The 23,973-nt window shown below is 41.6% G+C and overlaps 1 protein-coding gene across 3 annotated transcripts; it reads right to left on the bottom strand.

Annotated features, from left to right (window-relative positions):
* Positions 1-2,184: 2,184 nt before the first annotated feature.
* slc6a4a (solute carrier family 6 member 4a) lies at positions 2,185-18,288 on the bottom strand. Of its 3 annotated transcripts, none has more exons than XM_034603344.1 (14): positions 18,039-18,288; positions 15,189-15,690; positions 13,715-13,849; positions 12,417-12,639; positions 10,194-10,332; positions 9,721-9,855; positions 9,468-9,571; positions 8,865-8,992; positions 8,523-8,635; positions 6,578-6,709; positions 6,036-6,135; positions 5,842-5,942; positions 5,517-5,684; positions 2,185-3,849 (listed from the first exon to the last, which is right to left on the bottom strand). In XM_034603344.1, the coding sequence occupies exons 2-14, from the start codon at positions 15,661-15,663 to the stop codon at positions 3,775-3,777; spliced, it is 2,028 nt and encodes a 675-aa protein (XP_034459235.1). In that variant the 5' UTR covers positions 15,664-15,690; positions 18,039-18,288; the 3' UTR covers positions 2,185-3,774. The 3 variants fall into 3 exon arrangements, with proteins under 3 accessions (XP_034459235.1, XP_034459233.1, XP_034459234.1); XM_034603342.1 differs by having other exon boundaries at positions 15,189-16,114; positions 18,039-18,287; XM_034603343.1 differs by having other exon boundaries at positions 15,189-15,987; positions 18,039-18,287.
* Between the last annotated feature and the right edge of the window lie 5,685 nt (positions 18,289-23,973).

Below are 23,973 nucleotides of genomic sequence, written 5' to 3'. Positions count from 1 at the left end.
ACCCCTACCCTCAACCCTTCAACTTCCTTCCTGCATCCCCTCATCCCCCTTCACCCATCCCTTCATCCTCCTTCCCTAATCCCTACACACATCCCTTCATCCTCCTTCCCTCATCCCTTTATCCTTTACCCCTACCCTCAACCCTTCAACTTCCTTCCTGCATCCCCTCATCCTCCTTCACCCATCCCTTCATCCTCCTTCCCTCATCCCTTTATACCCTCAACCCTTCAACTTCCTTCCCTCATCCCTTCATCCGTTACCTCTACCATCTCTTCATAATCTTTCCCTCATTCCTACCCTCATCCCTTCATCCTCCTTCCTTTATGCCTTAACATACCCATTAATCCCTCATTCCCTCATCCTTGGTACCTCAATGCCTACCCTCATCCCTTCATCCCTCCTCCCTACCCACATCCATTATTCCTCGTTCCCCCATCCCATTATCCCTCGTCCCTTCATCCTTGTTCCCTCATTTTTTCATCCCTCATCCCTTCACCCCTCATCCACATTCCCTCATCCTATAGAACAGCCTACTAGATGCCTCTTCACCTCAACCCCTTCACTCAATGTCCATTCATTTCTCCTCAACATCAAATATATACATTTCCATTCAAACCTTTAAATCTCATATTGTTGGGACGAGGATCCAGATCACCTCCAAATGTGGTCTAAGTGATTGGATCTCAGGACGCATTGATGACGCATTTTGGTGCATTCACACATGTTAGAGCTGTCCACTTGTGATTGGATCACTAAGGACGGATGGTAAAACCAGATCTTACAGGTTCATGAAATGAGTTGCCTCCTTATGAAGAGGTTGAAGCTTGGGACAACCAGGACTCTTCCAAGGGCTGTTTATGTTTTGTCATTATGGGCAGTGTGTGAATATGTATGCAGGGAAAAATGAATAAAGGGAAATGCCACACAACTCAGAATGTGGATGCACACACAATATATGCACATCCAGAGAAGTGCAAACTACAAAAATGTCCATAATGAGGTTCATTTCAAACCTGGTGTGTGGACATAAAGCACAACTACATCCTGGAGTAATTACACCTCTTCTCCAATGTAATGATAAACATCCTGCACATTATGGCTACATAATATAACTGCACATCTGTTGCTACTGTTCGCATAGCGTGAGCTGAGAATCCTCCTTTCAGCAAGACTTTGTGTGTGTCTGAACACAAGACTGTTCGCCACAGCTGCTGATTGCAGATTTCAACAGCAGGATTAATCAGTGATGACAAGTAACCATCATGTTGTGCATCTAAGTACACAAACACAGACACACAGGCACACACACGCACACACACAGATTGTGTGCTCAGTTAAAACCTTTGATCAAGACGCTACTCCCTGTCTCTTCACGCTGTTGTGTCAGTCTGCTTTGAAATCAGTCCGGTCATAATACAGACTGGACATGGATTTCCATAAATCCCAAACCCATCGTAGGATGGGATTGTTTTTATATGTTTATCACAGACAACACACTGGATCCCAGATGTCGTCCTGTTTTACTGGAGCTGTGAACTAAATCAGAGCCAGCAGCTTATTATGACTCACAGAGGGAGGCTAATAGAGCTGTGACTCTGTGAACTCTCTGTACAAAGTGACACAGCAGCTACAAAGCTACATATAAGAACCTACTGATGTAGAAAGCTTGGCACTTAAATACTGTTTAAGTTATATCTCTTATTATCATTGGTTGGATGGATGGATGAGTGGAAGAGTGGATGATGGATGGATGGATATTATTATCTTAATACTGCCTAAAGCTTACTAATTGCGCAGCATCCAGTAATGGTAGATTTAGGTGCTGATCATACTCTGCTCGTCCATCCATCCATCCACCATGTACAGTATTGTGTACTGTATGTAAGAAATATTTACAATATTCCAGTTCTGGATCCATCTCAATTTTACATGATTAATCCATCATTGTTCTGTTTACTTTGTAATCTTCTATTTGATTTGTCGACATGCCCAGGGTGTACCCCGCCTCTCCACCAATGTCAGCTGAGATTGTCTTCTTCCCCCCCCCCAACCCTGGGTAAAGCTGTGGTATAGATGATGGATGGACATCGATTTGTTGCTTTTAAAAAATATAATAAATAATGTGAATTTTTACTGACGGGACCAACAACAAATGAAGAACCAACTCACGGATGACAGAGCTTATTTATTTCCATATATCTTTATTATCTGTTATTTCCCATATATTTATATCTTTATTCTATACAGGTGTATTTCTCAATACAGTCTTTTATTGACATACACAGATCCTATATAAGCGTGAGAGCTACGAGAGAGAGAGAGAGCGAGTTTACTTCCTTCATAAGATATTTTGGCTGTTAACAAGACATCAGGAGATCACATTACAGACACACACACACTCACACACACACACACACACACACACTTAAGCACAGTATACACACATCTCGGCATGCACACATTAAGGGGCTGACTGCCTCTCCTTTTTACATGCACGCACGCACACGCACACACACAAAAACACACACACACACGTCCATGGAAGGAGGAGACAGGTATTCACAGGATAGATTACACCAATACCAGACTGACTAGTAAATACACATGTAGATGTACAGTACTCGCCATATTTTAACTCCTGCTCCTACACACAGTTACACACACTCTGTCACACACAGGCACATGTGCACACAAACACACACAAAATTTTTGGTAGAAAGTAAAAAGCAGTAATGCTGACTTCCAGACTATGATAACGGTGATAATGTTATTAGCTCTGATCCGTGTTTTGGTTTCTACTACTGACGGTTATGCAGTAGGACGACAGAATGAAGAGAGTCACCGAGATTGAAATGTGGACCATCAGCACTATGTCACGTCACAATTTAAGTGTGAGGAACAGTCAAAATAACAACAATGATATATTATAAAATAAATACACATTATATTATATTGCAGTTATAGGAGGAATACATATGGTAGGTTCTGACCGTGAATCATATTTTCACTGGTTTAACAGTCTTTCTCTCTTACTCTCAAACACACATACACACACACACACGCACACACTCAAACACTCAAACACCGTTTCACAGTGTAGGGAAATCTCATTGCAAATCCGTCGGCCGTCCACGTTGCCATCATACAACACAGGCTGAGAGCCAACACAACATAACAACAAACTACAATATCCAAACATCTTTGAAAATATGAACAAAACAGATATCATATATTTGGCTTCAGTAACAGATGTAAAAAGATACCTGAATTTTGCTACATATTAGAATGCATAACGTAACAGTATAATATGAGAGTATTGAAATGTAAATATCTGGCCTTGTCTGACTGATTTCAATGTGCAGTGTCTCCAGTGAGAGTGCATTATATATTGTCTACATGAACACAGATTATATCATACTGTGTGTAACTGTATAAAATATCTGTTACAGTCGTATTACCTGAAGAAAAGCTTGGTCACTGACTGATTTTTGAGTGGAGGAGCTGTGAACATGATCTGGACTCTGGGTTTCCAACTAACTCCTTCGAACCTGCTTAAGAAACCGAACCAAAGGAAGCTAAACGAAGCTACTGCAGCCTGGCTCCACCTAATTCCACCTCTATTTCTTAGATCTTAACGTGAGAAAGAAAAATGAGTGAAGGAGATGAATGAAAAAGAGGCAAAGACGGTGATAAGTAGCCCCTTTGTCCTGTAGGTTTGCAGTTTGTCCTGAAGAGGGCGCTCTAAGTTGCTCCAGCGATGCCTTCTGCGCTTGGTCAGACTGCGTTGGTGACAATGAAGTCTCTGTGGTCGTTACAGCTGGGCTCTGGAGTGATGCTTTTTAACAGACGCTGTGGATACACAGAATGAGACAAACAGCAGAAAAGGAAAATGAGTCATACATATATTTTAACTTGGCAATGGTTTAAAGCACAACATCTGAATACTACAGATTCAGGTTTGTTAGATGCATGACCTGTAATATTTGAAAATTTAGTTATAAACTAAAATAAATGTCCAGTGACTGAAAATATCACTGCTTAATTTGTGCAGTAGGCCTCATTTCAGTTAGACTATGGATACTATTTTAGGGCTAAAACAAAAGAATTACGTAATTTATTTTCTCAGATTAGTTTAAACATCGATAAGGGATTCAGTTTGCAATGAGAGATGACAAAGAAAACCTGCAATCATTCTCATGTGAGAAGCTAGAAACTGTGATTTAGTTACATTTTGACATTTTTCATGAATTGACCATTCTTATTAGTGCTCATCTCAAACACACTGATCAAAACATGGTTGGCTACAGATTTAGGAAAAGAACGAATGGTTTCAACACCTTCAGTGTAGTGAAGAGTGGCCAAGTGTTACAAAAGACAAACAGCTACCATGTTGCTACAAAGAGACACTCAAACTCAATTTGGACCTCGCTCGCTCGGCCTCGTCTGTCTTCATGAGAGGATGGTGTGTGTCGGTGTCACTGTGTGCCCTGAAAGCAGTATCAACACTGGACGACAGCCAAAGGCCATCTGTCTACAATCCTGTTTGATGTCCTCTCAAATCTCAGAGAGTAGTAACAACGTAATAATATCAATAATAATGATGACAGTTATGATGCTTTCTATTGCAGTGCGTATGTAAGTTACATGACTGACATTTTTTTATCAAGGTTCCCACAGTAGAGTATGGCTGAGGAAGCAATTTTCTGTCCAAGTCCATGATAAATCTAATCAAGCCTGACCCGAACTAGACAGGCATTCTGTTTTTTGTGTCCAGGCCTGTTGTTTTTCTCCATTTCCGACAGGTGCAGTGCAAAAAAAAACGGTAGCTCGACCAAACCCATCCTGAACCCAAATATTATTTCAACATTTTTGGCTGAACCCAGTCAGAACCCAGGTCGGATATCCACATTGTACACAACAGAATCGAGAATTTAAAAAGTGTATCTTGGAAAGTGAAAAAATGTCATATAAAGACATTTTTAATTGTTGATGATTCGTTTTTATCAATGATGTTGATTTAGATGTATTTAGTTTGTCAGGATGTGTCTGGATGCTAAAGTCCAGCAAAAGTCTCCTTTAGTCCCTTAGCCTCCAATCTGGTAACGTGACAGTCAACACATGCACGGCAGAATGTGGATGCGTGTGACAGTGTGTGTCATCAGGAAATGTCCTACGTGTATATGTGTGTTTGTGTATGTGTGTGTCATCTCCATGGGGCCTGGAAGTTGTCATGGCTTTTTATTACTAATCTCTGGCCTTTGTCTCACAGAAGAGAGTAGACCCTGACAGTGAATGAAGAAGAAGGGAACAGAAGCTGTCGCTGTAGACATGAAAGTAAAACTGCCAGGGGAGGATATGGCTAAGAATGAGAGGAAGAGGAAGAGGAAGAGAAAAAAGGTCTAGAAAAGAAATGGGTGAGAAAGAGAAGGACAGAGCAGAGGGGAGAACGAGGGAAACCATATAGACCATAACGATGGACAAAAAGAAAGGAAGAGAAAAGAGGAAGGGACCTGTACCTGTTTGAATGTGCCCTTGGCAGTGAGCAGGTGGAAGACCATATAAGCAGGTACACAGATGAACGAGGACACCCCAATGCAGTAGCCCAGGACGGTGGTCCATTGTGGGTAGTGGTAGTGGAACAACTTGACCTCTGGAGGGAAGGCCAGGAAACTGATGATGATGAACTGGACGTGTGACGGGGAACAGAAGCAGAGGTCACGTATTAGAGCAAATCAAACAGCAAAGACTAAATGAAAGCTTCTTTATGTGCTGAATCTTCATGTACTTGTTTTCCGCACCCTGGTAGTGCATGTGTGCGTAAATACTGTGCATGAGCCTCACCAGCAGGAAACAGGGGCAGATTGCCACCCAGCAGACCCTCCAGAAACAACCAGGGTAGAAACCCAGCATGAGCTGGATGTCATTGCAGAAACGGTTGGTACCTGGAGCAGCCACACAGATACAAGCCATCACAACAAAGTCCCAAATCGGTCCAAATTAAAATCATCACATTCAATGTCATTTCGACCGCTTACCGTAGAACCAGGAGACGGCGATGACCTCGAGCAGCACCACGGTGATGACTGCAGGGCCTGTAGCGTACTCCTCAAACAGCTTCACCACAAACGCTCCTCCCTGAGACACGACGTGGGCGAGATAGACACAGAGGAGGAGTTGTAAAAAAAATAAAAAACTATTTACAAATGTCTCTTATGCAACAGGTTTCACTGACAAAGTCTAAGACATGGAGCAGAAAGGAGCAGGGAGGCTTGTTCTTCATTTCCTTACAATAATGAGAGTTGGACATGAGCAAATTATTCAGGCCACTCTAATTATTTCCTTCAATGAAATGTGTTGCATTACACTCCTTTAAATATTAAATTAGTAACACTAAAGGTACCTTTGACAACTCTTTATTGGTTAATGATATATCTCAAGGGGATTCGAAGATGTGACCAAAGTCTTCTAAACAGCGGCAATTGCAGACAGTCATGTGGGATGAATTATTGAATGAGCTATAATATAAGAGAAATGTTCAAATTGAAAAACGTGTATATGAAGTGGTCGTTTAACTTACGTATGTGAGCGTGGAGAGAGCCCCAAGGTAGCAGACGCACACCAGGCCGAAGACAAACCACTCGCGCCTCTTGGCCAGGAGTTGCGGGAACTCATCTAGCATGGCTGTGATCACTCCCTCCAACCCCGCAAACTGGAGAGAGGGAGAGAGAGAGAGAGAGAGAGAGAGAGAGAGAGAGAGAGAGAGAGAGAGAGAGAGAAAAAATAAATAAACAGAGAGGAAGTCATCAGAGGATCCAGAATAAAAAATAAAGAAGATGGGAAGCAAAGGAATCTCAGAAAGAGGGGATTGGGGCTGTGGGAAAAGGCCACTTCTTGACTACACCATGTGGATCATTTCTCATTTACATGTGTTGCGCACTTAGCACATGTAAATGCTCCTGGTTTGGCTTGGGGTCTTCCTGAGAGAACTTTGCATGTTCTCCCAGCATCTGTGAGGGTTCTGGATGGAATTGATATCAGGATGTTGCCAACCTTTGTGAACTAAAACCTAGCACATATGTTTTGAGAATGCTCGGCGGTACAACCCTTTTGGTCACAAGTCACTATAAGGAGGTTCTATGCTGCCCCATTACTATGCCTGTAAAATGATAATCCTAAGGTCCATATGAGTATGCTAGAAAAGAGAAAGTCTGGCTTTTCGGGCCTATCGGCTTCAAAGAAAATTCTGGCAGTGTGCTGGAGACCACCACACATACTGTCACTAAACCATTTTAACTCTAGTGCCTTCAGTTACATGGTCTCATGTGGGTGAAGATGATGAGGTCTTGGTGAGAAGCTCTTTGTGTCGTTGAATCTCTTGTCAGAAGTGGTTTAGATCAATCACAGCATGTGCGTATACAAAAATAACACTGGTCATAGTTGACATCTAACGTGTGAGTGCATATGTGAGCATGGAGCGCATGCACAGATTTTTGCTTCTATGTACATACAGTACGTGAGGATGCATATACGTGGTCGCTTGTGCATGTGAAGACTTGACATGTTAGGCGTATATGGATATTGATATGTTGCTTTGGATACTACTTGCTCCTAAGTATATGACATATGCAGGGTATACCCAGAATTAATTGACCTGTATCAGTATATTCAAGTTATTTTTCATTTGTCAGCATGAACTGATGTCGAGGAAAAAAGGATGTAGCTAAGAAGCTGTTCAGTAAAATCAGTCCAAGCAGAGAACATGTTTCTGACACAACGTGTTCAGAGAAGTTTAAAAAGAGGTAAAAACTCCAGCTGCACTTTAAGTGCATGGTACAACTTTAACTTTAGGCTTTCATCAGGGTCACAAGCTGAGACGAGTCAATCGAACATGAGAGTTGTTCTATATACCTCTGAGAAGTGCTGCTGGAGTTTTGTCTTCAAATATAATCAGTCTAGCGGTTCTATCACATTTATTCATCAGCATACACCCCCTAAAAATTAAGATACAAATTGCTTAGCCGATCCGACCCAACTTCCACGCACACGACACATTTCGCAGTAATATCCTCAGTCATAAAACGGAGGAGCATAGCAGTGCCAATGCTGATTCTACTCTGATTATCAGTAACGTGATAAGAGCCTTACAGGTCTCTCCAGTTGGCTGCCTACGAGCCAATAAACACAGGCTTACGGAGACAAGATCGCTGCCCAATAGCGATATGAAAGTCCTATCACATTGTTTCCGTCCACTGCTTCCCCAAATGGAACAGTGAGGACAAATAATACCCAACACCATTATAGAGAAAGGAGCACAGCAGACACACACGAGTCAAACAGAACAAAGCATTAGCCTGTGTAACAAGGCAAATATGAAACCTCTGTTTCCATGTTTGAGAGCGCACACATCAGCAGGGCACTAGGCAACAATAGAATTAGGTAGATTGCATTAGAACATTCGACAAACAGAACATTGACTTGGGTGTTGTAACTTCTGCATAGAAATGAGTAATGAGCAAACTAACCGTGCTGTCCAGACCCAACATGATGATCATGAGGAAAAAGATGATGGCGAAGAAAGTGGCAGCAGGCATGTTTGCTATGGCCTCAGCATAAATGATGAACAGCAGACTGGGACCTGGTGGACACAGAAAAAACAGTCATGTTGAATTCATTCTTTAGTGAAGTTTATGTGAAGCTAAAATAGTACTCCAATGATAAATGCGAAAACATACATGAAGCCAAATCATCCACTTACAGATATTTCTCATGCAATATTGTCAATACATATCTGGGCTGCATTTTACCAACAATGAGAGGTTATGTAAGAACTTCCTATTGGGTTTTAGTCTGGTGTGGAATCGTACCAGCATCCTTGGCCACAGCATCCACATCCTGCTGCCTCATCTCAGCCATGTATCCCAGCACCGTGAAGATGACGAAGCCAGACAAAAAGCTAGTCAGACAGTTCACTGAGCTGGTGATCAACGCATCTCTGAGGTTGGGAAAGTTGGGAGGAAGACGACATGAAAAACATACAGACAAATTGTAATTTATAGTGTTAACAAAGCACTTTACAGTACAGTTAACATTCACACACATTCTTCCTGGACTTCTATACCTAGCACTTTGTCTATCAGTCATGCAACTCATTCACACGCCGCCGACACAGCCTGAGTAGCAAAGTCAAAGTCTTGAAAGTACACTTAGGCATGCAGACTGGACGAGCCAGGAATCTAACCATCAACCCGTTCTACCTCTTGAGCCACAGCTGCCCGTTATTAACTATATATAACATTACTATAACATTATAACACTACCCACGAATAGATATCAAAGCTGGCACTGACATCGATATTTTAGATAAAGGGCTTTGACTCCATGAAATGATTCTAAACATTTAACATTTCTGATGAACTGTAGAACAATTTAGTTTCTTTATCAGACCAGTTTCACTGGGAAAATCTCACTTGTAGCAGTTGTTGTGAAATGGGTTGTAGCTGGCGAAGGCGAGGAGCACACCAAACCCGGGACCCAGAGAGAAGAAGATCTGAGCTGCTGCATCAATCCACACCTTGAGGAGTGTGGAACGTCGACGATGGTGAATGATGGGGAGACACAAAGAAATGTGGATTAAGACAGGAGAGAAGCAGGGTAAGAGAAAGTACGCGTTGGGGAAGAGGTATCAGAGAATAACTTGCAGGATTACAACTTTTGACTCACTGTAGTGCTAAGGAGTTTTTGCCAATCAGGTTTGAGATAGAAGACAACGCCTCTCCAAGCCCCTGGCAGAGTGGCACCACGGACGAGTAAGATCAGAAGGACCAGGTAGGGGAAGGTAGCAGTCACCCACACTACCTAATTCAGAAACATAAAAAAGAGATTTACTTTTCGGACCTCATATGATTGATCTCTTATAGTGGCTAATATCGGCTTACACTCAATGACCCTTTCGTCTTGTCTTGGCTAGTTTCTGATATTGGTAACTCAACTCTGCCTGTTCATTTCAGGTTTGACTGTCAAGATTCGAATCACAACTTCGTTTCTAACTAACTCTTCACCCATTTAGACGAACGATAATGAGGGCAAAGACATGACAGCAGAACAGCTCTTTCCTCTGCCTCTCTGAGTCCATCAATCTATCCATCCACCCTAACTGACACCCCCATTAGCCATGCAGGCGCCCCTTCGGTTACCTTTCCAGACGTCTTGACTCCTTTCCAGATGCTGAAGTAGACGATGGTGAAGATGAAGAGCAGGCAGAGGGCCAGTTGCCAGCTGACAGAGCCCAGCTGGTGCAGCCCGGGGGAGAGGTGGACCTGTAGCACATGGCGACTGGTGGGAGGGGATGGGGACAAGAGTTGAGGTCAAAAGGGATGAAAGGAGTAGGGAGAAGAGGAATCCATGGAGATAATCCATGGAGGGAAATATAGTGAAATGACATAAGAGGAGAGGCCAAGAGATTGGAGGATTTGAGAGAATAAAGGGAAGCAGGAAGGGAGTTGAAAAGAAGAGGAGACGAACAGGACGGTAGAGGGAAGGAGAAAAATAAAGACAGGTTGGAGAGATGGGATGTTGGGAAATTTGAAAAGCAGAGGAAAACGATAGAGCAAGGAACAAGATGTGATATAGAGAAAAAGAAAAGAAAGAGAGAAACATTAAAGAGATAAGACATGGTATAAAGTGGACGAGACATAATCGGAAGAGTGCTCTACTTATTGTCCAATATACACACACAATAGAGCCGATAAAGACGATGACTTTGACATCATTTTTTGTAAATCATATAATAGTTCACACAAACCGAAAAGAAAAAAAAGAAACAAAATAAGGCCTTGTGATGAACAGTGAGGTTGACATCTGGTCACAGGTTGAGCACACGAGCTCGGATGATAAAGCAGAGACACGATTTATGTTGAAAACAGGAAATTCTGGCGCCATTCTGAGTTGCGGATTGTGTTACCTTTATAACATGCATTTGGAAAAGTCAACTATGGATACACCCTGAATCCGTCTCAGTGGACAGTCGCAGATACAGGCGAGTGATTAGCTGATAAGGCTGACAGCAGTAAGAAAGATATTGTTTTGACAGACCTTTGGTTTTAAGTTACAATAAAATAATTGTCCCCTCGCTTAATCCAAGCCAAGGTTTGCTAAAAACAACATGAGCAGAGTAAGAGAATAAAAGAGGATATTTATGATTGGTGGACTCTTCCATCTAAAAGTTTACTTTTCCCTGCTTATCTCTGTTCCAGTTCCTCAAATGAACCGTACTCATTTTTTTCACACACAACCACATTAATTTCCTCTCGCCCCTTATCTCTTTAAACTAAAGGGGTAGTTCATATTTTAGCAAGCTAATTTAAAGTCAACTGAGATTGTGTTTTAGTATGTTGAAGTATCTCCTGCAGCATAATTTGTCCATTAGTCAGCAGAAGAGAAAGATGTCTGCCTCACATCAAGGTTAATAGTTAAGAATTGAATGCATCAGGTTCGGGTGAGTTTTCTTGTACTTGCAGTCTAAGACAGAGGCATCATATTGACAAATAGCACAGACAAGAAATGATAAAACACAACAATAAAACATTATAAATACTAGGATAGAATAAAATAAGTGTGAATTAAAAGTGCTACAGGCTCCAAGGACTTAAAGGTCATATTAAATACCCAAAAAACAATTTGAACTAGACCGAATAAATCTGGTGTTTGCATCTGGAACAAACCTGTTTTTATTTAGCTTTTTAACATGTAGCTTAACTAGTTAATCTATTTGGACCTTGGTGCTCTATCACCTAATTTTGCATTCGTTCACCTTCAACTATTCCATGAGTTTCTGTGGATCAGTTTACTGAGGAGGATTTGTTTTTGCCCCCTGTCAGTTTGTTTTTTATGTTTGTTTGTCAGCAGGATTACGCAAAAACTATTGAATGGATTTTCAAGACTTTCAAGAAGTATGGGACAAGGGCCAACTCATTCGATTTTGGCTTAGATCTGGATAAAGGGACGGATCCACGAATGCTTTCTCACTTTCTCTAACCTTGTGAAATTTTTTGACATTTCCCCCAATTCCCCTGGGAATAATTTATGGATGTCGATGAGTGTGTCGTGCGGCTTAATTAAAGTTAAAGGGACTGTTGGGCCTTGGCAGAGTTTTCCTCTCTATGCTCTCATGTGTTTCTAACCATCTCAGATCAGAACAGTGATTCTTATTCTGAAACACTTCCTCATGTCTTCACAATCCGTGATGTCGGTGGATTTTGGAGCCAAGGCAGGTGATAAATCAGTCAGGGATCTTAAACAGCAGAGCCGACCCTGTGATCTCTCTCGCTCTCTCTCTCTGGAGGTTATCCTTAACTTAAAGTCTCCCTCCTGTAAAAGTTTTCTCCGTACGCCTCCACATCCGACTTACATGCACTTACGTATAGAACTCCTCGGCGGGGGAGGTGGAGGAGTTGGACCACGACACGTTGTGGTCGGTGGACATGTAACTGTTGCAGTTGGCTGTGTTCCAGCTGTTGGTGCAGGTGGTCCAGGGCAGGGTGGGCCGAAATGATGATAGCAGGTAGTACAAGGCCCAGGCCATGATGGTGTTGTAGTAGAAGGCTATGTAGAGGGCTATGATGCAGATGGCAAAACCAATCCCTGTGAGAGGAAAAAAGGATGATTGTAGAGTGACATTTCAAAATAAATCATAAATCTTACCTCAATCTGTTAACAGAGTTTGACCTTCATGAAGCAATTTCAATAATTATTGGAGCAGGACATGAGACATCAAAACATTATTAAATAACACACTAGGAACTGGCCTCAAGTCTAAACCAGATCTGGGAGGTCAACTTAAATTCTTACTGATGACACGGAGCAGGAAAGGATTTCACGTAACTCAAAAAGAAAGTCAAGCGAAGCACCAGCACATTTTAAAATATATATTTATATTGGACACCAAGAGAGAGTTAAACTTAGAGATATCCTGACTTGTTGGAGATAATGGTAACATATTCCCGACACACCTGATCTATATGTCCTCCATCACCTCGAAGCAAACTTCCTACACTGGATTTACACTGCTATCATGTTGAGTCAGAAGGTTAATGTTACAGTAGAAATCTGTTGTTTTAACCCCTGCACATGTATGGTTCCTCACAGCTTAGAGTTGTAGTGGTCTATAAGAAGTTAAAGTTAGTAAATGGTACCTAAGTCACATTAAAAGCCCTTGAAACCTCTCAATCCGTAAAAAGCCATTTTATATGCAATTTACTTGCAAATTACTATATATATATATATATATATATATATATATATATATATGTTTTTTTTTTAAAGTGAATCGTATGTGACACCTGTCAATCACTCCCAAGTTCAGTCGTGTTGTCAAGCTAATTCAAGTGGCTCGGGGGTAAGTGGGTGACATTTGGCAACAACAACAATTTACATACCATCATATTTCTGACCATCTGGCATTTAGCACTGAAATGTGACAATTTCCATAACAGAGAGTCAGTACGACTCAGTAGATGTACAAGACAGAGGGGACGCTCTTCAAGGGAACAGTACTGAGGGGGGACAAGAAGGTTAAATGAGCTGTCTCTGAGACTGACGGTTCAACGCCACCCTTCTTCCTTTTATTTGCTTTTTCACTGCCAGTTTTTCTGTTACCATCTTCCTTTTATATCCAAGCTCTTGCTGTTAACCGTTTTCTTTCCATTCCCTCCGTTACCTTTGAAGATGGGACAGATGTGTTTCCAGATGGAGATGCAGCCGCTGCGGTGGAACTGGCCGAGAGCCAGCTCCATGTAGAAGAGAGGAACGCCTCCGAACACCGCCATCAACAGGTAGGGCAGCAGGAAGGCACCTGGACAGAGACGTGGGGGAATTTGGCAATATGAGAGAAGAGAAATAAAGAGTAGGAAACAAGGGTCGAGGTAAGAAATGATTAAGTGCAGAAAAATGTGGGGATGGATGTGGGGGAGATGAAAACATTAAGAAAAGAGGGGGAAAAAAAGAAAGAAAGAAGGAAAGAGAGTTATGGCAGAAAATTATAAGTTTAATTATACTCATGGGATATCTGTAATCTCAGTAGTCCTCTCAGGAACTCGCAATCAAGAACCAAGAACATTAAACCAAGAACTGTAAAAATCATTAAACTTTGTAAGTACCTTATCATTTACATAACTGTAGCCCGTTCAAAAACAACAAGGCTTTGTTTTCCCAGCTTCGTATCACTCTGTATTTAGTGTGCTCTGCGGAATCGCACAGCAACTCACTTCTACAGTGAAAAATAGCTACTACTGCAATGTTGACTTTGCTATTACTAGGTCAGGAAAGCAAAAGTGATGAAAAATGACTTAAAAGACCAAAAACGGAGGAGCTGCAGGACGGCAGACAGATCTTTGTACTCTCCAACCTAACGTGCAGAGCTCGATAACATATCTCTCTTTTTTCAAATCAGATTGTCAACATATTTTGTGTGCATGCGTGTGTTTGTGTATGCAGACGAGCCAGTGTGTAGATGTCCGCTTGTGTCTCTTTGTGACCCGAAAGCAGAGATAAGGGTTGATTGAGCAGCTGCCTGGGAGACAGGTTATTAAGCACGGAGAACGAGACTGAAGCCGTTCTCATAAAAACCCACAATTAATACTGTTGCCTCTATCAAGTGTCTTCCAGTCCCCATCTCTACCTCACTCTGCGAGACTCACAGAACACAGGAAATTGCAAAGATTTTAGTATTGCAAATTCAATAAAAGTATAAAGGGAGGCCCTGTTTGCTGCTCTGTGAGGGTTGTGTAGTAGCGGCACTGAGGACGACCACACAGACTTTGTGGAAATACACGTACCTTGAAGTGAGCTAAATCAAGCGCTATTTATAAACAGCTTCGTCAACTGTACGACTCCTTATAGGTCTGCATCCTTTTTATTTATTTTGCTGAAATGATGATGTACCAGAGAGGACTCTACTGAATTATGGAAAAAGTTACAGAGCTGTAAACTCACTAACCTCGGCTGTTACATATATTGTGAACTACAGTGTATTATAATTGAAACCATGAAAGATCCTTTTCGTCTTTCTACTCCTTGAAATGCTGTTTACTCCAGGAAGGGATGTCATGGACTCTTATCTCAAATCCCTCCGCTCCTTATCTCGCTCCCAACCTCCCAATTTTCTCTAATTCAAACATCTTTTGCCTCCTCACCTCCTCCGTTCTGGTAGCAGATGTAGGGGAAGCGCCAGACATTTCCCAGGTCCACAGCATAGCCGATCACGGACAGCAAGAAGTCCATCTTCTTGCTCCAGGTTTCTCTGGGCCTCTCCAAGCTGGTTTGTTGGACCACTAGAGTCCTGAGGCCTCCCAGCGGCACGGGGGAGCTGGTGCTGCCGCCAGGCGCAGGTGCTGTACCCCCAGAGCAAGCTGCGGTCCCCGGTCCCTCCCTGGGGCTCTGAGCGGTGGATGGATTTAAGCCATTGGACACCTGCTGGCCAGAGCACGAGGTCAGGCTCTTGGGTCCTTTCTCTGCAAGACCATCAGCCAGCATCAGTCTGCCATTTTCCTGCTGCGTCCCCTCCTCTTCTCCCCTCACATCCTCCTCTCTCCCTTTATCCCTCTCTCCATCATTCTCCCCCTTGTCCATTGAGAACATGCTGGTCATCATCATATCCTTCGTCTCCATTGGGTCGTATTGAGGTTGGTTTTAGCGCTGCAGTTAGGGGTGGAGAGAGGTTTTGAGTGGCGACAAAGGGAATGTGGCACTGCTGTCTGATATGGTGCCCATTAGGGGAACAGAGGGGTTAGGGGATGGATGGAGTTGTGCGGTGATGGCGTGGGACGAGTGTGGGGGAAATTATTTTCCTTCTTGGACAGGTAGAGGAGAAAGGGAACAGGAGAGCAGAGCCAAAAGCAGAAGATGGGGCCAGAATAAGGGGAGGTGTGTGGACGTGGGAGAGGAGTGAAATGTGTAAGAGTGTGTTGAGCAAGAGGGAATAAGAGCAGGCAGCTAGGAGAGAGAGAGAGAGAGAGAAGAGGGTACGCAAGAGGAGAGATGTGTTTGAACAGGACGTGGCCACAAGAAAAGTTACGAGAAACTTGGCTCTTCTGCACAAACGACTCAGGGATGGGACAAACTGCAACAGACAGACAGAATAGACACTGATGAGTTACAGGAAGGGCAGTTTTCATTACATTTCAGTAAATATATAAATTAAATGTCTGAATTATGACAATGAAAATTCATATCAGGTCATGTCTTATGTGTTTTACCTATATAATAAAGGCTAAATCTTAATGTGAGTAAAACAGACATTGCAGGAGAAATACCTGTCTCATTAAGAAGAGTAAAAAAGAGGGGATTGTGCTGGAACACGCAGATTTACTGAGCTTTCGCTCATGTTTCTCATTTCTCGCTATCTCTCAGTTGCTTAACCTGTTTCGATACTTATCTGATCAAAGCCGTATAAAAGGGAGAACAGGCAGGAAACACATGAGAAAAACAAAAGTAGAAATGTAGACATATGTCGCAAAAGCACTCGGAGGGGAAAAATGCTCAAAATATCAGAGCTTTAAAATATGCTCCACAGCTTGTTCCTTCGTTATTTTGGGTACTGATGATAGATCGGCAGGAAACAAGCTTAATCAATTGTTTCATCTTATGGCTGAAAACCATCTCATTACCAAATTTAATTCAAGCAGCTATCTAAAGCGCACATATTTGTATAAATTCAATATTCGTTGGGTAAAATCCGACAGTGTGACATTATTTCAGAGAGAATGAGCCACATTTCTCCTGTAATTCTGAATTAAATTCTAAAACCCTGATAACTATTATGATTTAAAGAGATGATGTTTTTTAAGTTGAAAAGCTACATTTCTGTGCGTTAGGTGATATTCTGTGCTAGAACAAACTGTTCTACAGCTAATTCATGAAACACTATGAGCTAACTTAGTTTTAAATTCAGCAAGGAGAAAGGCTTGAATGAATGAAAAAAACACAACTAATCAACATTCACTTTTCAACCAAAAAAATCCACATATACTCATTGTTCAATCCAAAATGCTACCACATGAGTAATGGGTCAAACTTAGAGAGCATTTAAAAGTGGATTAGATTGTTTACAGTGTTAGCTCAATTAGTAATGAGTGCCAGAATGTAGGAAGACTCAATTTACATGGAATGCCATTATCTTAATTAAGAACAAGCATCCTGCAGTTTTAGAAGTCACGGAAACTCCGCACTAACATCTGACGACCACGCAGCAAAGACTCTGACATGTACCTGGAAAAGAAACACTGGCTAACCAACACAAACATTTCATTTCATTGTCATACATTTCTTTACTCGCTGATGAAAGTAATCACAATTTCTTCATCCCAGCAATGACTTCATTTCCCAAATGAATCCTCACAGTCTGACAGAAGCACAGAACGCTTCTTCTGCTCTGACAGGAAAAGTTACATTTGATGAAAATCTATTTCTATCTGAAAAGTGTAGCAGCTTGAAAGAAATGTGTGGACATATTGAAATACGCATGAACGTAAATCTGCAATAAATGATGTAACTGTAAAATGCTATCTCCAGGTAACTCTGCAAAGCACATACTGTATACGTTGACACACAGCCTCTCAATAGAAAGTCAGGAAAAGCAAACAGTGGTAGATGACTTGATGAAATACTGAATCTGACCTGCATGTAAAAATCACCACCTGAAAAATACAGAATATAACAACAACGTTTGAAATATTGTTCATTCGTTATTGCAGGATATAAAAAGATTTTTTTCTAATCTTTACTCCTCCAGCAAGACGACTTTATTAAAGAGAGCGCGAACACAAAGATTACATCAAGATTTCTGCAAAGATAGACTGAAAGAGGACATGGCGAGGAAAACGTATTGAGACATAAGAAAACAAACAGAATTAAAAATGTAGACGCTCTTCTGAGAACATCTCTTATCTCCGTGAACTCTTGTTAAACTTAAACAAACCATTCGTCGCCGTATGGACACTAAATTAAACAGCAAAGCAAAATTCAACACAACTCACATACGTTACCTTTGAAGGTGTAAAAGAGAACAAGTGGAACCTGTAGCAGCTCAAACCTGCACAAAGAGCAGCATCAACTTCTGCGGAAAACTTAAAAGAATCCCGTGGTGTTGTAAAAAACTTGCCGGAGAAACAGCGTGCACTAGCACATCATGACACTGTGTCTGCTCATTGAGCTCTCCAACCTCTCTCATTTCTCTCTCTCTCTCTCTCTCTCTCCCACCCTTGTTGTCCCTCTCTCGCTGACTTGCAACCACGCACACACACTTACACACATACTGCGTTCAGAGACGCACAGACGTACAGTATGCAGAGATGCATTGGATGAGAGATGGGCACACACGCAGACAAGAGGATGCAGCAGGAAGATTATGCAAGCACAGACACGTACACTTTGACGTTTGTTTTGATATGGAAATAATACAAAGAGCAATAATGAAGTGTGGAACAGCTCTGATACACACACACACACACACACACACACACACACACACACACACACACACACACACACACACACACACACACACACACACACTGCAGACAGGGGAAGTCCTAGTTGTGTGGCAGTGTGTGTGTTTCTGCCACACACAAACATACGCCCTGCAGGAGATCTGACACTCCATTTTTGGAAAACCAACAAATCTAATTTTTTTCCCTCACGCTGCTCTCATCCTTCAATCTTTGCTTCCTCCTCCCATTTCTCATATCTCTTCTAACCAGTATTTCCCTGCTTTCACTTTAGATATTCAAAGTTGAAATATATTTTATCAAAAAACATTTCAAAAGAAAACTTTGGCTTTCAGGAGAATACATCCTTTGGACTATTTACAAACTGACTACTGTGTTTAAAATGTGTTATAGAGCTTTAGTACAACACTCAGTAAAGTGCATTCCATCACCAAGGCCTAACAGTCACCATTAATGCAATCAAGCACCAAATTTCACACACCTAAATGTATCTGATTTTCCAGGAATTATTCTCTGAGAAACACCTTTTTTTTTTTTTTTAAACAATCACAATTAAACCAACAAACTAATGGACAAGGTTTTTGTCCACTTAATGTAATCTATATGCTACATTAGAAACGTGAGCTTCCTTCTGCTCTGACTGCGACAAACCTGCAACATTTAAGTTAAATATTTGTGAGAAGACTTTTCCCCCCCACAAATAAATATGCAATTTTAAAGAAAAATCGAGAAATATGAAAAAGGACAAATTGTAAAAGCGGTCAACAAGTCTTTAAGCTTTGTATTTTGGCTACAGACACAAAGTCTAGACAAGCACCAGCACATACGTGCATGCATGAACACACACTTACTCATGCATACCCCTGTTACATAACCTATAATTGCGATCATGGCAGAGTTATAGCGATCCTTGTTTTCATTTATGAAACGTTGAATGAGCAATAAAACCATATTTCAAAGTGGGATTTGAGAGACTCTCTTCATGAACCAAACCGTGTATCAGCTCTTGAGCATTTTGCCTCTGAAATCCCCAAGAGATCCCACGAGGGCGCCTGCTTTATAACAACTCATAAAGCGTCGGGCTCCGTGCCAGCTTTTGAAATTTAGATGTTTTTTAAACACAGACTCATACCCTATGGTCTAGTTGAGGGTCAGGGGTTCCTGAATCATTTCTGGACTTTCAGCACCATTAGCCAACTTTCCCCTTTCTGATTTTAATGTCCATGTTCGATACCTGATAGAGGATTTCGTACAAGGTGAAAAGTGACAAGGCTGGAAAATGTGTTAAATCTGTTCATCGTATCTTTCTCAGTAAATCTCAGCGATAAACAACTTTTCAAGTCTTATCAGAGTCAGAATTATCTGGTGGACACATTATGTAATGGAGAAGCTGTTTCCAAATTACCTCAAGCTCTGTTTGGCCTTTCTGTAGCGCACACTCTTACCGAACAACATTAACGAAAACATTTACAATTTGTTGGCACACATGCCGACCTGGCTAATTTATTGGTCATGCTGTACTGTTTGTGTTTCTGTCTATCTACTGCATCTATCTCTATGTCTGTTTGCACGCCTGTCTGTAAAATTACAAACAAATTATTACATTGATAAAAAAACAAATCATGAATTACTGAATATAATGATTAAAACATATGAAAGGAACATTTCTCTTCTGGATCTTATGCCATGCACACTCCACATTCCCTCACTTTGCTACATACAGCTTATTATTCAATTTATTCAAGCTGCTTGAAAAACCCCAAAGAACAGTTAACCCTAACCCTAACCAGGAGGAGAAAACCGTTGAGGGCATTAGTTGCCAGTCTGAAAGTCTCAACACTTCCCACCACATCTGCACATACAACACTTAACTAGTCAATGGAACTTGTCACACTTAAAGAGGAAACTACTCTCAGGAGAAAAGAAAAGCACGTCTGTCCTTGTGTCCCGTACTCAGGGGCAGTCTGAGACCAGACAGCACCAATGATTAAGACACGGACAGTAACCTGCCCTGAAGGAGAGATTTACTTTCATCTGCCATGTTGTGGTTGCACAAATAAAACAGGAAATATTTTGAAGTTATGACCCTGATTCTACCATAACTGTTCACTGGCCGGGTCCTGCACCAAACACGGATCTGAAATACACAAACAGCAGTCACTCTAGACTGACCCAGACATATGTGGCCACGCAGAAAAGAGCTTTTCTACAATATGTTCAGATATGACTTGTATTATAGCTGCTTTGTAATGTAGGTTTATTTACTCATTGTTGTGTTGTAATCCTTTGGGTCATGTTCTTACTATTCCTTTTTATATACCAGAGAGATACAGAAACACCTGCCTTCCGCTGTCGTCCTTATCACCATCACTTGTCAAAGAACATCACTGTGACACACTCACTGCGCATGCATTTTGGATAAAACTAAAATATGCATATTGATGTATTCAAAACCTGCATACCATACTGCGCTTGCAGCGTTCCCGGTTTGATTCCAGCCGCGAAGTGTGCTGCAGGCCATGCCTCCTCTCTGCCTCTTCCTCACCATTTCCTGTCTGCCTCTCTACTGTGATCTATCTAATAACAACAAAATGACAAAAATAATCCTAAAATAGATTGTCCTGGACATGAGACTCCAGACTACTGATCAACTGCTGTACTGCCAAACTGTGGCTCAGGGGGTGGAGCTGTCATCCTCTTACCAGAAGGTCCGCTGTTCAATCCCAGTCTTCCTCAATGCCCAGGTGTCCTTTGGAAAGATACTGAACCCTGAATTGCTCCTTCTCATAACAAAAAAAAAAAAAGTGCTGCACATAGATACGAATGAGTGTGTGAGTGGGTGAATGGCAAAAACTGTAAAGCCTTTTGAGTGGTCATCAGGACTAGAAAAGCATTAAATAAATACAGACCATTTACCATTTACCATTCACCATACCATGACAGCACCCACTAAAACACAAGACTGACAATTCTCTCTGGGATTGAGCAGCATCCTATGTTCTCTGCGCAGTGACGTGCAGCCACTAAAAATAAAGACAACCCGTAATGCGTGCAAGGACAGATTACAGGTGGTTGCTGATCTGGGTCTAGTGACGGCAACAATCAGAACACGTACAGTAAACACTACATTATTATACCGGAAACTTAATGAAGTCTGAAACTCAGAAGCTGCTGTTTCAGTGCCCACCATGTTCTGCAAGTTCTTTCTTTTTATGCATCAACACAAACTATGTATATGAAAACAATATATCAGAGGGTAAGAGGTAAATATGTTATTGTTCTCTGGGCCTCAGATTATGTTGAAATGCATTTTGCATCTTGCTAAACCCAAACTAATGACCTTTACAGTCATGGTGTAATCCTTTAGGCTGAGGGGACAATCTATACGATGCTGTGGTGGAGAGACATTTTCCAGGCCGCCTTCAGTCACAGACATTACCATCTAATTAATGACTTGATAATAGGCATGAATTGTAAATATTCCCATTGATCTAATAGGATGTCACATGCTGTCTGCAAGTCAGTGTTTTCTTTCCCTATAAATGCATGAGCTGAAATTATCCAAACCTCTACACAATAAAGAATTGAAGTTCCATTTAAAAAGCAGCATAGACATGAGCTGAGAGTTGAGGCCTATGTTGTATTAATATATTTTGAGATTTCTTGAAAACTGACCGGCTTCATGCCGACATTTTGTGTGCGCAAGTAAACAGCAGGAGCTGATCTGCTCTTACGTGCCACACAGTATGAAATAGTGTTGAAAAGTTAAAATCATGCAAGTTTCTTAATAAACTGATAGAGAGATAAGTAATTGATGGGTAATCAGTAAAACAGCAGTTTATATGGGTTTCCCACTCTGAGCCTCTACTGTACTAATCAATACACACTATTAGACAATGAAATATTGCCTTGACTCCTTCTCACAGGGAGAGAGAAATAAAACTAAAACTAAATATTTTAGTCCTTGTGTAAGTCACACATTCTCAGTTATACATTAAATCATAAAATATCCCTACTTACCTAACCAACCCCAAAAAATATAAATATGACTCCTACAAATCTTACAGATTATAAAAAGTCAAATTCCAAATTCCTAGAGGTCATGGAAATAACAAAAAAAGGAATAATACAAATATCTTATGTAAAAGGCTCCTGGTGAACACACACGCACTACATGCATTTATCTGACACAGCTGGTGATCAGTATAGATTTATAGCCTAGAAGTGGACAGCGATTATAAATGATGAACCCGGTGGCAATGAAATTACAGGCAGTAAAAAGACAGGCAATGTGGTCTTACCTTGATATTTTTAGCAGGGCAGCCACGGAGGTTCTGGTCATCCAGTGTCCAAGACGTTGGCTATCGGCGCAGACTAAACCCATTCACACCAATCACACATGCCTGGGCTTAGAGCGGGCCGTATTCTGCTCTGCCGGGCTTAAGACACAAACACACATACTCAAGCATGCATGCGCTCACTCTCACAAACACACACATGCTAAGCTTTAGAAAAAGATCCTTGCCCCTAATCCAAGACTCCTGGATGCATATTTATCAGATCGCAAAAGCGGAGAACACATGAATAAGTTGTATTAAAATGATGAAGGAAATCATGGAGGAGAAAGGTAAACATTATAAAGAGTGTTTGAGTGAGGGAGATTATTTAAGTCTGTCTCCTGGTCTAACTAACCCAGTTACCTGCACCTGCAACTGACTGGGCCAAAAGGCACAATGCCAAATACAGTAGTACAGTCAGTGTGTGTGTGTGGTGTGTGTGTGTGTGTGGAGTTGTGAGAGAGATAAGACATAAAAGAGGTTAGCCCGGTTACAGACAGACACAGTCCCACCATTAAAATAACATTACATTATAATCACTGTGTCCTCTTTCTACCTCAATACACACACACACACACACACACACACACACACACACACACACACACACACACACACACACACACACACACACACACACACACACACACACACACACACACACACACACACACACACACAGGGTCCCGTCTCTCCTCCTTGTTAAAAGCCAGTCTGTGTGAGTGTTGAACGTCATTCCAATCAGCATCAGCTGAAGTACTAGGTTAATCCTCGCTGCAGCACACACAAATCCACACAAGGAATGCACATACACACACACACAATTGAGAAGGGGAAGAAGGGACGAAAACAAAGGAAGAGAATAATGAGACCAGGTGAATAATGAACTGTCCAGCATGTTTCACCGCTGGGCTCCTGTCAAACACAAACAGCTGGGCGTGGAAACTATCACAAGACTCATTTCTTGATGTCAGAACCTGTTAAACCAGAGTGAACGGGGTCAGGAGTTCACTCTACTGCTTTGTTCTGCATCTCATACGTTAATTATATCCACAATAAGTATTTGCAGGCAGCCCTGGAGAGAGGAGCAACACGTGAGAAGAAGGGTTATGCAAGCTTTTTAAAAACTGCGATTA

The sequence above is a fragment of the Hippoglossus hippoglossus genome, chromosome 13, assembly GCF_009819705.1.
Source record: "Hippoglossus hippoglossus isolate fHipHip1 chromosome 13, fHipHip1.pri, whole genome shotgun sequence".
NCBI lineage: Eukaryota > Metazoa > Chordata > Actinopteri > Pleuronectiformes > Pleuronectidae > Hippoglossus > Hippoglossus hippoglossus.
This window is presented reverse-complemented; position numbering and strand designations above follow the sequence as displayed.

Excerpts from the sequence above, each read along its gene's own strand:
- slc6a4a (XM_034603344.1), bottom strand. The coding sequence starts at position 15,663 with ATGGAGACGAAGGATATGATGATGACCAGCATGTTCTCAATGGACAAG. Across the intron at positions 13,850-15,188 it reads CTGCTACCAGAACGGAGGAG|GTGCCTTCCTGCTGCCCTAC; the intron begins GTGAGGAGGCAA and ends GTCTCTGTCCAG. Across the intron at positions 3,850-5,516 it reads CCAAGGGCACATTCAAACAG|CGTCTGTTAAAAAGCATCAC; the intron begins GTACAGGTCCCT and ends GTGTATCCACAG.